Source organism: Carassius gibelio, chromosome A22, assembly GCF_023724105.1.
Source record: "Carassius gibelio isolate Cgi1373 ecotype wild population from Czech Republic chromosome A22, carGib1.2-hapl.c, whole genome shotgun sequence".
Lineage (NCBI taxonomy): Eukaryota > Metazoa > Chordata > Actinopteri > Cypriniformes > Cyprinidae > Carassius > Carassius gibelio.
In genome coordinates, this window is record NC_068392.1 from 15879780 (window position 1) to 15896206 (window position 16427).

A 16427-nucleotide genomic window follows, 5' to 3' on the forward strand; every position below is an offset into this window, starting at 1 on the left:
AACAGACAGGGTATTTAAGCACACAGAAGATAATGAGGGAACTGGAGACAGGTGGGGAATAATCAATTAACCAAAACGAGGAAGGTGACCAAATAAGGGAACAGAAAGTTCATAAACATAACAGTTCCCCCCTCCCGGAAAGGTGCATCCTCGCACCGCATGAGGAATACCAGCAGAGGGAGGGTGGGGGTTCTGGAGGCGGACGAGGAGCAGGTAAGGAGCAGGTAGGGACCAGGGCGGAGTGGGTGGAGGGAGGAGCCAGGGAGGAGCCCGGACCAGGAGGAACCAGATGGTCCTCCAGAGACCAGCCAGGACAGAGATCCGGGGTGAAGTCGATGACGGGAGGAGCCATGGTGGAGAATAAGCCGACGATACCAGGGGGCCGACAGGCGGAGACTGCACCGATGGGTTAGGAGCCCAAGATGGAGCAGCGCAGCCGCAGAGCCAGGGTGGGCCAAGGTGGAGCAGAAGGCTCAGGCAACCAAGGCGGAAGCGGGGTCCTGGAAAACCGCTATGGAGCCGGAGTGACCGAGGATGGAGGTGGAACCAGAGGGAAGGAGGAGCCTGACAGAGCCGGAGGGATGGAGTGACGAGGTGAAACCAGAAGAATGGAGTCCCGAGGCGGCGGATGGTCGACGACTGACCAAGGTGGAGCCGGAGGGACGAGGGAGCCCGGTGGAGCAGGTGGGATGCCAGGCCATGGTGGAGACAAGGGAACTAAGAGCCAAGGCGGAGCCGCTGGGTCGAAGGACCGAGGAGGAGTCCAGGGCTCAGAGGCTGGAGGCGAAGACAGGGCCTTAACACGCCAAGGCTGAGCTGGAGACTGGCAGTCCAGCGGCGAACCATCGCGCCCAGATGGCGCGGACTGAGGATGAGCTGCGGGACTGACTGGCACCAGCAGAGATGATGTCGAGGAACTGGCTGGTCTAGGAGGAGAGAGAGGAATGATGTGAGGAAACACAGGAGGATCAGGGCTGGACGGAACCAGTGGAAGTGGAGCAGGGGAACTGGCCGGTCTAGGAGGAGGTGGGAGAGGGAGGCTGGGGGAAAATACATTAGATACAGGAAATTCAGAAAAAAATGCCGCTAACTAAACTATACTGTTTGGTCTGTGATTCTGTCACAAAATGGTGTGTGTGCTAAACGAAAAACTAAAAAGCTTGAGGAGGATGGTGATCAAAATGAGGAGTTTACTGGATGACGACGGAGAATACAGACTATACACAACACCACGTTAACTTCACAATAGGTTACAATAGACATTCACAATACTATCACTTGTTAACATGCACATCATGGACCAAGAAGAACTAAACAGACGGGGTATTTAAGCACACAGAAGATAATGAGGGAACTGGAGACAGGTGGGGAAGAATCAATTAACCAAAACGAGGAAGGTGACCAAATAAGGGAACAGAAAGTTCATAAACGTAACATCTGGTTATTGTCCTGGCATCTTCATCTGATGGGATTGGACAGTTTGCTTATGATAATCCACCAAGATCCAATCAAAATGTAACAAACTTTTGTCCACTATAGTGGTTAGAGAGGGTCCCCGCCTCTCTATGCGCACTTATGTGCAAATTTGAAGTGTAGACTAAGTATGTGTGTTAGATCAATATGTGTATAAATGCATAAATAGTGTTGTGTGTTCGACAGTTATTGTCAAGTGTTCATGAGATGGATTGCCTGGAGGAAGAAACTGTTCCTGTGTCTGGCCATTCTGGTGCTAAGAGCTCTGTAGCATCGACCAGATGGCAACAGTTCACAGAGGAAGTGTGCTGGATGTGAGGGGTCCAGAGTGGCAATAATGGCAGTCACCAATTTGTGTGCCTGGGCCATACACACTTCTGAGGTGATGGGTTCCATTCCAGTTCACAAATCTGCTTCAGAGCTCACTCGAGTCCATAAGTCCCCTGCTCAGCCTGCTCCATTCCATAAATCCACTCCAGAGCCCGCTTCATTCCATAAATTCACTCCAGTCCCCGCTCCATTCCATAAATCCACTCCAGACCCCACTCCATTCCATAAATCTACTCCAGACTCTGCTCCATTCCATAAATCCACTCTAGAGGCCGCTCTAGTACGTGAATCTGTACCCGAGGTCACTCAAGCCCCAGAGCTCAGTCCTGTGTAGGTACCAGACCTGTGTCAACCTTTGAAGTCACTGTTGAACTCTCTGTTTGCTTTGTCTCAGCCATGGAGGTCGTCCTTGACCTCTTTGCTTGTTTGTTTCGGTCAAGAAGGCCGTCTCTGAGTGTCTGCTTCCTCTGTCACTGCCAATGAAGCTGTCTCTGAGCTCTTCACCTATCCTGTAATCTGACATGGTGATCATCTTAACCAGTCTCTTTAAAAACACTTAAAAAAGTACTAATCCATTAATCACAAACTGTGATTGGTTCAAACTGGCTGCCACTAAAAAAAAAAAAAAAAAAAAAAAAAAAAAAAAAACAGGTAAGACATGATATAACACAGTTTTCCACTACTTCACCTGAATAATTTAGCAAAAATTATATAATTATTATTCATACTCTAAACATTAAATGTATATTGTACCCATGTACTCCAATTTTTATTTGATTTATAATGTCTAATTGTAAAGCTCTAGTAATGTTAGTCTTAAAACATTCATGCAGACAGGAAATGTATTTCTTTAAAATAACATTCATGCATTGTTGCTTATAGTTTTTAATCCCCTAAAACTTATAACTGCTGATTAAGTAATCATGTGGGAGAAGTGAGAATTGTTCTTTAAATGAACTGAGTAACTTACATTAAAAAAAATAAAAATAAAAACATATAGTCAGTTTTTTATATTTCTATATCAGCACTTGCTACCTGGTAATAAAAAAATTGCTCAGTAAAAAAATTAGGTCCTAGAATACATATGTAAACTGTGTTATAATGGCTAAATGTGAATAAAAACACATTTCAACTTTTTCTCTCAATGCACAAAGCTATTTTAACAATTAAACAAACTCTTTCTTTTGAGATTATTAAGAAAACTGTGAGAACATGTTGTAGAATAAATTAAATAAATAATAATAAAGACATCTCAGTTTACACCCCCTCTTTTCAAAAAGTTGAGACGTTGTGCTTCTTTTCTTGTTACATGTGATAAAACATTTTCCATCTCTAAACACCTTACATGTGTACTTCATATGAAGTCAACAACTCTAAAGAGGTGTTAAAGCCACAGGTTGAGCTAAGTGCTGCAGAGACCAAAATACAAAGTTAGAAGGCTGTTTGCATTGTTCATTCGAGCTTGGAACAAAATGATGATGGCAAAATGTTGACATTTCATTTCAGAGGTAAACAATGAGCGCACAATATGTTTTGTAACAGCTTTAATGAACAAAAGCAACAGTATGTGTATGTTGCGCATGAACATGCCTTGTGTCTCACACACACACGTTTGTTTTTGTGAAAAGTGGGGACATCCCATAGGCGTAATGGTTTTTATACTGTACAAACTGTATATTCTATGGCCCTACACCAACCCTACACCTAACCATAACCCTCACAGGAAACTTGGGGACATGGGTTATGTCCTCATAATTTACCCTCTCCTTGTGATACCTGTGTCATACCCATGTCATTATACAGAGTTGTGTCCTGATATGTCACAAAAACAAGAGCGCGCACACACACACACACACACACACACACACACACACAGACACACACAGACACATTTCATATACTGAAACGTATATTACAAAAGGGATCATGTACAATCAAACTGGCCGTTCGTTATCCTACTCATAAGATTCCTTACAAAAAAAAAAATGGAACTGAAATTAGAATATTACAAAAGTAGAAGAGAATTTAAAGTAATGAGAAACAATAAAGGAGCACAGCTATGTAGGAAATAAGTTTAATGATCAATATACAAAGACATCTGAACACTGAATCACCATCAAGAATACTAATAAGTTATCATAAATAAATACATTTTGAGCTTGTTCTGTTGTTTGGCTTACAGCTTAAATCTACAACAATTGTGATAAGCTCAACATTTTTTTTAAAGCACAAATCAAATAAAAACTTATCAACATTACAGTATTGAGCAGTATTTCTGCCAATGCAATTGATCATTTTTCAAGCTCAAAAAATAAAAATAAAAGTCATGTCAGTTTACTATGTCACATCAAAGTAGATACAATACTGAATGAAACAACTCTTTGGGTCAAAAACATCTAATGAGCTTAATATGTTAATTCAAGAGATCTACATGTGTATGGTTATGCAATATCTGATTTGTTTTCAAATATAATGAGAAAAAATAAATAAAAGGGTCAGAGGTTATTATCTGTTGTTGATTCTGGCAGCTCTAGAAGTGCATATGTCTCATTTATTTGGCGGGGCTGAAACTTTTTACATGGTGTGGAAAAGTCTGCCACTGTGTCCTGAAAAAAATAAAAATAAATTAGTACCATTTAATTTTAATGCAGATGTGATAGTTTTCTGTATCACAATTTTCTCCAAAAATATATTATTTTGAGTTCCATGGAATTAATAGAGACAGGTATGAAACAACATGAGGGTGAATAAATGATGAGTGAATATTCATTCCGGGGTAACTATCACTTTAAAGGGTACATATATTTTTTTCTCTTATTTTGATTGTTTCAATTTTAATTGTTTTACCTGTGCTTGGCTTGAGTTCTGTGGTTCTTCAAGATCCATAGCTTGAGGCTGTTGTAGGTGTGCATCTTGAGATTGTTTTGAGTTGTCTCTGGTTCTCTTGCTTCCAAGAGCAAACATCTTTACTAGTGCTTAGAAGGACAGTGAATCCAGATTAAATCCAGGTGTTCTAATTTTTAGAGACAGAAAACACATTTCAAATAACTCACCTATGATCACAAAGATCAGAAGAGCGTTGATGCCAGCAGAGATGAGGAAAATATGCCATTGTGTCTGATTCTGATCAATATACTTCACCACTGTATGATTCTTGTTCTCTAGATTTAGAGTTAGTTCTGTGCAATCATTGAAATGGTTTAAAATTAATATTGAATATTTTGTGTCTATCAAATGATTTAGTGTTTAATTTCAGTGAATGGTCACTCACCAGTGATGTACAGTCTGGTGCCGTTGTTGTATTTTGGAGGTGGACTTGAGGTCACACAGTAATAAAGTCCTAAATCATCAAGAGTGACATTATTTATGAACAGATGATGTTTACCCTGCACTGAATATTTGTGTTTAAATGTTTTATCGTAGTAAAAAGTAGCTGAAGTTGTAGAAGAGAGTAATATCATCACTGGAGGATCTGGTAGTTTCAGTAATAACCAGTTAACCTCCTGTTCATCAAAATCACAGTTTATAGACACATTTAGACCCAAATCTGTGAGTTGATCTGTTAAAGTCTCTGCTGCTTGACACCATATGAGCAGAACTGTGAAATAAAACACACACACATGTACAATATTTAACACAGCACTGTTAAACATCAGAAATCAATGTAGTTTAAAAGCTCATACAAACACATTTATGAAATATAACTCACATAGATGAAGCTGCATGATCTTCATGATGCACTTCAACATGATGCAGTGTAAATTTCTGCTGTTTGAGAGGAACCTTTACCCCAGAGGTTTCAAGCGGGGAATTCAGCCACATCAAGAGGAAGTTGAACTCAGGTTTGCACTGCCCACATTTTGTAGTTACTTTGCAATTAAATTAGCTTTCAGTCTGCTTTGAGCTATTCTTTCATGGTTGTGTGCTAGTTATACATTAATTCTTCTCAACTGGTTTTACACCGAACATGTAGTGGAAACCCAAGTTTATAGTACAATAGTATAAAAAAATCTAACTTTGAAATAGGAAATACAATTAACTGCATATATACATAAGTATGCTAAATTGTAAACATGACAGAAGCTGAATAGGAAAGCTGAATCTTTAGTTTAACATTTTCTGCGCAGTGTGTGTGTGTTGTGTGTGTGTGTTTGGTTTCTGTCTGTTGAATGCTGATGGGTTTAATGCTGTCTGCAGCCAGTACTCATTGTGGTTGGCACAAACCTTGTTTATTTTCACAGTAAATGAACTGTTTTTTTTTTTTTTTTTTTTTTTCTAGTATTGTATCTAAAGTTGACACCTACAGTAGGGTCTAGGGGGTCTACCAATTATTGATTAATCTCAAACTAATTGTGAAAACAATTAGAAACATACATAAAAAGATGTTCATTTAGAACACACACGCATTCTGAAGCAGAATACCCCTTAAAAAGGTTCCTGGCCTCAAAAATGACTATTAAGCAAACTTTACTACAAGGGTGTCAAAATCAATTCCTGCCGGAGCCATGCAGAGTTTTGTTCCAACACTGCTCTAACACATATAACCATGTTTTCAAATAAGCTTAAATGACTTGATTAGTTGGATCGTTTGTCACCCCTTCTCAACAAGATTGTGAGGCTACTGTGAGAAATCAGGAATGGCCTTCAGAGGACAACAAAGCTTTGAAAAGGAAAATTTAGCATTTGTTCTCTTTTAGTTAGCATTATTATTAGGGGCCAGCACCAAAGGTTCTTCTTGCGTTTGTTCCTCCAATGCGTCCATGGCAGGGGATCTAACCATTTGCGGGAAAGTTGTGAAATTTAGCACATAGATAGAGGACAGTCTCATTATCAACCATAGCAAATTTGGAGTCTCCATCTTAAACTCTCTAGTGCCACCACTTGTCCAAAAATTATTTTTTCCTCTGAACCCTTGGCTCATGTTGCGTCAATTGGATATTAAAATGCAATGTTTTTTTAATTGTTCATAAAACCTACTATTTCAAACTCATCCTAGACAGTTTGTCTGATTTTCTCCAAAATTGGCTCATATCATCTTTAGACCATGCTGGCAAAAAGTTATGAAATTCAAGTTGATTCGTCCAACAGTTCTCGAATAAGAGGCTATATCTCTGCAATGGTTTGGCATATTGAGACCAAACTTGGTGTGTGTCCTAACAAGCATAACCTGAGGCTACCTGCTGTGTCTTGGCACAGTGCCACCTAGTGGTCAGGAGATATAAAAAACTAATATTTTTGTTTATAACTTCTGAATGTTTCAACTAAAAAACACAAATTATAGTTATAATGAAATTTCTAAAAATGCTAAGAACTTTTGCTTAAATTAGCCTATTGCAATTAGACTGATATTGATAGATTCCTTGAATCATGCCGAGAATATCAAAACCAATTTTCCCATAATTGGCTTAACTTATTGTCTGCCATTTTGATTTATGTCACATAAATTTGTAACAGCACTACATAAACCATAAACCATTTATTAACCATTAATTAGGAAATTTACAAAAAATTCTGATAAATTTTCATAGTATTAGTCTATGCTTATAGTCTGTAAAAGAGAGCCACTCGAGTGGGTTTTATGGGTGTTGGGGGGTGGGTTGGGGAGTTGTGTGGGTTTTTCCTCCACCATGGATGTGCTTTGGTGTCACCCCTTCAGTTTTTGTGTTGTCTCCATTATAACTGACATTTTGTGACAAATTCTGTAACAAATAATCTACATTATATAGTTTCTCAATGACTTCTATGAGTGATTTTCCTGGAGGTGGCATTGTTTGTGGGTGGTGGGTGTGTGTGCATGTCTAATCATTCTGCATTGTGAAGGTGTATATGAGTTGTGGTTTCATTTTGTTGAATTCTGTGGTCTGAGTGTGACTTTTTTTTTCACACTTACATACAACTGTCACACCCATGGACTGTTTTTTGTTTGTTTTGCTGCCTCTTACCTTCCTCCATGTTTGCATTTACATTTTTTTTTTTTTTTTACCATTAGGTGTGTCCCCTGGAAATTGAACTCATGACCTTTTGCGATGCTAACACAATGCTTTACACAGTCCCACAGTCGTATTATTTATGCCCCCTGTTTTCCTTTGTCCAGCATCTAGTGTTAAACGTCCTTAGGTTCCTGTGCTACATGTGTGTTAATAAAGTATGTTGTTTCTGTATTCTCAGATGTCTCTTCACTCCTTGTCTCCCACACAGTAGCAGCAGCAATGTGGCAACCAGATATCAATCCAGTTATTTTTTTATTTTACTTGTAAAGCTACCAAGTGTTGACAACCTCATGCCATTTAAATAAAGGGAACTTTATTTTTTATTTTTTTTATTTCAGCAATGTCAACAGCATCTAAGGGTAAATCAAGCAGCTTTACAGTATTAAACTTAAAGAAAAAAACTGTGGTAGTGTCGCTTTCAAATGAACCGGAGAAGATTTCCACATCATGAGCAAACCTACCTATTATGTAATTGCCATGGACCAGTGGTAGTTTTAAGGTATTGACCAGCCAGTACAAAGTTTTCTTTGATGAACTTCACTTTGCATGACCCTGTTATTTCCACATTTGACTTAAGGTTAACTGGTATGTCCTGATTTTGCACAGTTAAGCCCCAATTGGATGAGACCGCTATTATACTTAAATGTGGGTTGATGTAATAATCAACAGATTCTCTATAATTGTGAATGCCATCTGAATGACCATTTCAGTAATTGTTACAGGTTTTCTCTGGACTGCATGTTCATGTGCCAGTAAGCACATATTTTACCCTCTGTTATGACCATCTGGGTCAGTTGAAACAAATCAAGGATGCTCACTTGCATCAGTTAATGCCAAACAGTAAATATGTTTATTTACAAAAAAAAGCTAAGAAATCCACTTCAAGGGATCAACTTCAGAAGTGGACCAAGCCAAAATAAACAAATATGGCTAAACTGAAACCCCTTTATATTACCCAAAAGAATGAAAAACCACATCAAAAGAAAAATACAGTGTACCTTCCCTAACTCCCTTAACCCCAAAACATAGAAACAAACCATATGTACAAGAGAAAAAAAAAAAACCCTATGACTTTGCGTTGTGTAATAAAAAAAACCCGGAGTCCAATGGCTGGTTCAGAGGTTCTTTATCTGCATGAGTTGAAAAACACAGTAATCATTTGTTGCTTTCAATGAAGTGCATATTTGATCAGTCTTCTCCTGTCAACAGCTCGCTCTGCTCAGACCTCCTGCGGACTCAAGCTAGAGCTCACAAATGTACATTTACAATAATAAAGAATATAAAGAAAATAGTAACAATTAATATCACATCAGGTGTATCAACGGTCCATAAAAAAAAAAAAATATATATATATATATATATATATATATATATATATAGACGCTGATTCCTCTGGGCCGTTCTGGTCCTGTGAAGACATGTAGAGAGTAGGGGTGGAATTAGGGGAGGGTGGGGAATGACCCCTGACAGACCTGCGTAAGCGGTCCAGATCCGGGAGAGGCCAACGGCATTCGTGTTGGCGGCCCCGGCTCGATGGCAAACTTCAAAGTGGAAGTCCTGGAGCGCTAGGAACCAGTGAGTCACCCTGGCGTTGTAGTCCTTGGCGCGGGCCATCCACTGCAGGGGCGCATGGTCGGTTACCAGGGTGAACTTGCGGCCCAGGAGGTAGTACTGGAGCTCCAGGACTGCCCACCTGATGGTCAGGGCTTCCTTCTCCACGGCGGCGTACTTCCTCTCGGCAAGGGACAGCTTCCTGCTGATGTAAATGATAGGATGCTCCTCACTTTCTTGAATCTGGGAGAGGGTCGCACCCAGTCCCATGTCGGAGGCATCCGTCTCCAGCAGGAAGGGGCAGCTAAAGTCCGGGGCGCGGAGTACCGGCGAGGACGTGAGTGCTGCTTTAACCTGGGTGAAGGCCTCTTCCGCCGACGGGGTCCAACATATTTTCTCAGGCTGCCCCTTCCTGGTCAGGTCTGTCAGGGGGGCGGCTAAAGAGGAGAAGTTGGGGATAAAACATCGGTAATAACCCGCCAACCCCAAGAAGGCTCGTACCTGGGTCTTTGTCTGGGGTCTTGGGGCGGCGCGGATGGCTTCGACTTTCTTGTCTTGCGGCCGGATGAGTCCTCAGCCGAATTGGTAGCCCAGGTACTTGGCCTCAGAGAGGGCAGAAATTTGCAAGCGGAGCTGGGGACCAGGACCATGACGTGGTCTCCCGGTTGGAACTCCCGTTGTTGGGCTGCCCGGTTGTAATGCTGTGCCTGCTGGGCCCTGGTGAGGTGTTCCCGGAATAACGGCATCACCCAGTCGATCGAGGGGCCGGCTGCTGTTCCCACGCTTCCCAGGCCATGTCCAAGAGGCCCCGAGGTTGACGGCCAAACAGGAGCTCGATGGGGGTGAAGCCAGTTGAGGCCTGGGTAACTCCGTGGATCCCAAAGAGCACGTAGGGGATCATGAGGTCCCAATCCCGCTTGTCCTCCGCCGCTATGCGTCTGAGCATTTGCTTGAGGGTCTGGTTAAATCTCTCTACGAGCCCATCGGTTTGGGGGTGATAGACTGTGGTCCTCAACTGCTTCACCCGCAGCAGCCGGCAGAGGTCTGCCATAAGCCGGGACATGAAGGGGGTTCCCTAGTCAGTCAAGATCTCCGAGGGGAGGCCGACTCGGCTGGCCAGCAGAAACAGCTCCTGGGCGATGGACTCCGCAGTGGCCTTCCGCAGGGGGACTGCTTCAGTGTACCAGGTGGCATAGTTGACGATGACCAGGATGTGCTCATGCCCTCGGGCAGACTTTGGCAACGGCCCCACTATGTCCATTCCAATCCGCTCGAAGGGCACCTCAATGATAGGCAGCGGGATGAGCGGGCTGGGGGGAGGAGTGCTGGGCGACGTGGCCTGACAAGTCGGGCAGGCTTGGCAGAACCGCTTTACTTCGGCCTCCAGGCCCGGCCAGTGGAAGCGGTCGCGGATGCGTTGAGCGATGTTGTCTGTGGCGAGGTGTCCTGCCATGGGGTGGGAATGGGTCAGTTCTAGGATGGTCTCGGTCTTGGCTCGAGGCACGACTAGTAACTTTTTCTCCTCCCCCCTCCGCTGGGCGACACAATACAGCAGGCCATTCTCTACAACAAAATGTGGGAGAGGGTGGGGCCGGGGGAGGACATCCTCTCCATCTATTACTCGCACCTGATTCCAACAGTGCTTGAGTCGGTCATCCTCCCGCTGTTCCTTGGCGAAAGAGCCCCCTCCAGCGGCCTGTTGGTACACATCATAGAACAGATTAGTAGATTGGGAGGGGGCCTTACCTTCTCTCCCACTGTCGGAGACGAGCAGGGCCGGTCGGTGGCGGGGTCCAGGCGGCCTTCTTGGTCTTCGACGGTTCCCCTTCCAAGCAGTACGGCCACTGGCAGGTCCTTCACCAGGCCTACCTCCACCGGCCAGGTGCCTTGGGGGGACGAAATGACCATCTCACGGGCCGGTACATGGCGAGTGTCTCCGTGCACACAGGTAATCGTTAGGAAGTTTCTCCGGCCGCTTCGAGGGGCGCACAGCCGCGACTGGATGAGGGGGGCCACACTGCCTTAGTCCAACAGGGCCCGGAACCGTCTTCCATCCACCTTCACCTCTGCTTCGGGGGCTCCCGCCGGTACTCGCTGGTGGACGATGCAGCCTGCCAGCCAGGCTCGCGGAGGCGATGGTGGATCTGCGCTTGGCATGGGCTCATCTCACGGTGGGGCAACCGTCGGCCTGCTGACTGGTCGCGCGGTACCTTCAAGTGGACGTCGCTCCTGGATCACCCTCCGGGAGAATGGCGGCAGCCGGTCCCCTGCCCCGCTGTGATGGACAGCATCCGCCAGCTCAATCGCCTCCACTAGTTCCCGGACGTCACTTGGGTTCCTCATGCGGATGGCCTGTCGGTGGGCGTGAGGTAGTGTGTGCAGGAGGCGATCGACCACCACTCGTTCCGCTACCTGTGTTGAGGTGGGGTCTCCTTCCAACAACCAGTGCTGGGTGATGCGGCTGAGCTCGGCTGCCTGGGCACGGGCTGGCACCCGGGGCTTGTATTCCTATTTGTGGAACTTCTGGGCGGCGCACACAGGGGAGAGGTCCAGCCTCGCCAGGATCTCTCGCTTAACTTCGGCATAACTGTCGGCAGTCGTCAGGGGGAGCGAGAAGTAAGCCCTCTGTGCTTCACCAGTGAGGAGGGGTGCCAGCGCACTTGCCCACTCATCCTCGGGCAATCCCTTGCGGTGGGCAGTGTTTTCGAAGACCTGAAGGAAGGCCTCCACATCGTCATCGGGCTGTCATCTTGGGTAACAGGCGGGTGGCTTGTGCCCGAGGCTTAGGTAGGCAAGGCAAGTTTATTTATATAGCACATTCTGTACACAATGGTAATTCAAAGTGCTTTACATAAAAGAAAGTAAAATAATAATGAAGAAAAACAACAACAACCAGAATAAAAGCAATTTTAAAAAACTTGTAAAATTATTAAAAAGTGTACTGATTTAAAATGAATTTAAAACAGTTAGAAAATGATTTTACATAAAATAAAATAAATAAAAAGACCTTGAAAAAAAGGTAGCGGAACGCGCTGGGCTGCAGCAGCCCGGACGGCGGCAAGTTCATCCTCCGTCCTGCCCAGGTGAGTGGCGAGGTGTTCCGCTATTTGCTGCTGGCGGATGCTTACTTCAGCGAGGCGTTGGAAGACGTCCTCCATTGCGGGGACGCGCACGCCGCCTTCCGTGGTGCTGGTGACACAAACAGGGAAAGAGGGAAAAAAATTAGGAGTTAGCTTTCTGGTGGCAGGTGCTTCCCGTGAGCTCTCCGTGCTCTTCGGTGCCAGTTAAGGTGAAAGTGTGTGTCCTGACGTGCTCCAAAGTGAGTGGGCTGTCGGTCACTTGCTGCTTTCTGTGAAGAGGTGAGACAGGGGTTAGACCAGCGTTGCATTCGGTTCGAGACCGTCATTTGAGTGCAGCGTGTGCTCCTTAAGAGTGTGCAGGCTGATGGGGAGCAGCTGTGACCGATCAGCTGGTGACGAGGACGTGCAGTTGTTTTCTTTTGGTTGCCAGGGCGACGCTGATTCCTCTGGGAGTGCTCGTCACTATATATATATATATATATATATATATATATATATATATATATATATATATATATATATATATATATATATATATATATATATATTGACACTAACCAAACTCATAAAAGATAGATCTTTAAATCACCCACATTCCAGCATTTTATATTTTCAATTAGGTTGAACACCTCTAACAAAGAAATCATAAAACCAATTCATAAATATACATGCATAAGTTGAAAAACACAGTAATCATATGTTGTATTCAATGTAGTGCATATTTGATCAGCATTCTACTGTCAACAGCTGAACATAAAGAAGAAATATCAGCACACATGGTTCACAGGCCAACTTTCACACTAACATACAACATGACTTGATACTGCATTCACTCGGTTAAACTTTCACTTATGCAGGAAAAACAGCTACAGTTCTTTGTAGTCAAAAGTCTCATTGGGATATTAATAATTAGATTGCAGATATCTTTAAATGAGTTTTGACTAGTCATAATTCCAATTCAATGTTTGAATATGCTTTGCCTAGTCAAAACTCCAATTCTAGATATCTACAACTGTAATTTGACTAGTCATAAATGAATTGCAGATATCTAAAAATTTATTTTGGATATCTTTATAAATTGTAAACAATTTTAAGGCCAATGCACGCTGGAACCGTGCTCAAAGAACAGTGAAGACTAAAAGCATGGCTAAAATCAAATGCTAGGAAGCAAAGCTACAAGCTAAAAGCAGGCATGACTAATAGCAGAAGCAAGCAGAATTTTATGGTGTCCTGAGTATTTAAACTGGCCTGTTGGCCACACCTCAAATGTTGTCTTGACCAATCAGATATCGTCTTTGCTCAGGGTATCATAAATCATATGTTATCTTATCAAGCACCTGGTCCGAATTTTCCCGCTCTTGCAGGGTATAATTTTGGACATGATTCCTATAACAAGAATATGATACATTTGACAAATAACTGATGGTCAGATACATTTCAAGCAAGTAGATTCAAACACATACATACTAGGGGTGTAACGATTCAATCGTTTTCTCGATGCATTGATTACAAACCCTGTCGATTCATATGCATCGATCTTGAAACATGATTTTTGAATCGTGAATCGCCGATCTTGGACAGTAATCGATTCAAAATGCTAAGAATCGAATGAATCGCGATTTCTATAGCGATTCAATGCTTTCAAAATGTATACACATTAAATTGCTACACGCACGAATTAATGGAGACCTTGAAGAGTGTTTGTGAATTGTGCCTCTTATCTGTCCTTCACACGCTTCACTGTTTGCCACCTGAGACTGTCACAGGATTGCGCTCACGCTCCGTTCGTCTCTGACGCAGCTGACGTGTGATCTATAGGACTCGTGGCCAGTAATGCTAACGTGAAATAGTTTTACTTTTCTGTAGTTTGTCAATGGCTCTCTGCATTTTACCGACGGAGTTACCGGAGCCGTCGACAGCTGTATTTATTGCATGGACGGAGCAGAAATGTAAGTGTCTAAATCATACGCACAGATCCATTGAATGATAAATGTTTTTAAACAATGCGGATGAACCGAATATACGAAGGAAACTTTTAAAATTAACCACAGCATTAACAACGACCTTGAAATAAGAGTGTGAGATTTATCTGATAATCAGATGTATGAAAGTAGCGTTTGTTTCATTAGCAAACAGACATCTGGCGCGTTTTCTCTCAGAATCATTCGCTGATGGAGAGGAAAAGTTAAATAGAGATGAAGACGTTTTCACACTGAAAGAGAAGCGATCTCGCTCTCATAGACGTGCCAGGCTATATCTGCAGCTAAACTAAATAAAAGCAGAATGAACTGATGAAACAAACAAACAAAAAAACACAAACAATTTATGAATGATGCAGTGCTAATTGGAAAAAAATATCGATTACAAATGATTGATTATTGTCCAGCAGTGTATTTGATTTATTAGAGCTAATTAAAAGTAATTAAAAAAGAAGATAATTCCTTGTAAAAAAATAAAATAAAAATAATAATAATAATAATAATAATTATTATTATTATTATTATTATTATTATTATTATATAGGCTACATACATTATAAGAAACACAAGACTTTAACAGCCAGTGACATTTACAGCTGGGGAGCTGGGGAGACTGATTTTCTACTGCTTAGTGTTAATCATCATCTTACTCAACCAGTCAAGTAATACATTTAGCCTTAGATGTTATAAGAATATAGTCCCTGAAGCATAGGTTTTATTAGCTGACAATAATAATAAATAAATAAACATTATAGGCACAAATACAAATGTACCTTTAGAAATAGTTTTTGCAAAATTTGGTGTTATTGATTTGGCAAGTTTAAATTAAAACTCTAACTATGAAAACTTGTGTGATATTCCTTTAACATAACGCCTACTATCAAATAAAAAACTAAATGAATAAATTATATTATTTACAAATGAGAATTGTAGCTCTCGTCATTTACCTATGGCTATAACGTTATTATGACTCTAATTTATTTTATAGTCTCAAGCATTCAGATATCATGCAAAAGGAAATTAAGCATTAAATTATCATTTACTATGATAAAACCATGGTTTATTTTTGTAAGGGTTGTGATATGCACTTTTTTTGTTGAAGAAATTATAAAGCCTGTGTCATCTATAGCAACAAGGTGGCCAAAAATTAAAGATTAAGTGAATATTTGAATTAAATGTTTGGTCAGTAGCCTAAACAAGATTTTGATTGTCATGTAAGTCTAAACAGCAGCAATTACATGGCATTTGGCTCCCTTTGCAGGCATTTGTAATAACATGTAGATAAATTGTTTATTTTGTATTTGCCTACATTACGTATTTTAACAGGAATGTGCCTGAAAGTGATAAACTGACCTTGTTTTTACCTAAATGATTTACAATTTATTTTAATATATATAAAAAATGTATAAGGTGTTCATTGTAGCTGACACCTAAATGAATTTTAACTAAACCAAATTTGCGTTTGAGTCCATGTGAAAAAGTAGCATAATTTACATATGATTTACAGTTTATTTTAATAAATATCAAACATTCAATTAAATTGTGCATTATAGCTGAGAACTAAATGAACAATTAAAAAAATTTATAAGGTGTTCATTGTAGCTGACACCTAAATGGATTTTAACTAAACCAAATTTGCGTTTGAGTCCATGTGAAAAAGTAGCATAACTTACATATGATTTACAGTTTATTTTAATAAATATCAAACATTCAATTAAATTTTGCATTATAGCTGAGACCTAAATGAACAATTACAGTTGTTTTTGTGACTGTAAGTCATTCTCCTCAAATGCTACTGAAGTTAGAAAAGTGTATAACAATACCGCATGTAACTTTACAGACGGTCCCTAATTTTAAGACCCTCGAACTTTATACCTGTTTTTTTTTCTTATTTATTTTTTTATACTTTCTTTAGTTTTCTTTTCTCTGCGTCGGATTGCTGATGTCCTTTACCCGGGTATAGATGTCCATCCATCAATTATGCCGCAAATCATTCAGCTGCAAACCTGAGGTGCGAGTGGTCG

At 41.6% G+C, this 16427-nt stretch overlaps 1 protein-coding gene across 8 annotated transcripts in view; it reads right to left on the bottom strand.

Moving 5' to 3' along the window:
- Nucleotides 1-3828: 3828 nt before the first annotated feature.
- The window catches only part of LOC127942625 (uncharacterized), an 82496-nt gene continuing 69897 nt past the window's right edge, over nucleotides 3829-16427 (bottom strand). For 2 of the 8 annotated variants that reach the window (XM_052538481.1, XM_052538479.1), the window contains 4 exons: nucleotides 5075-5303; nucleotides 4857-4982; nucleotides 4651-4778; nucleotides 3833-4409 (listed from right to left, as the gene is read on the bottom strand). In XM_052538481.1, coding sequence (XP_052394441.1) covers nucleotides 4299-4409; nucleotides 4651-4778; nucleotides 4857-4982; nucleotides 5075-5303 — 594 coding nt within the window. In that variant the 3' untranslated portion in view covers nucleotides 3833-4298. Of the gene's footprint in view, nucleotides 4410-4650; nucleotides 4779-4856; nucleotides 4983-5074; nucleotides 5402-5512; nucleotides 5712-16427 lie in introns of those variants that run through there. The other 6 variants (XM_052538478.1, XM_052538480.1, XM_052538485.1 and 3 more) reach the window with 5 other exon arrangements.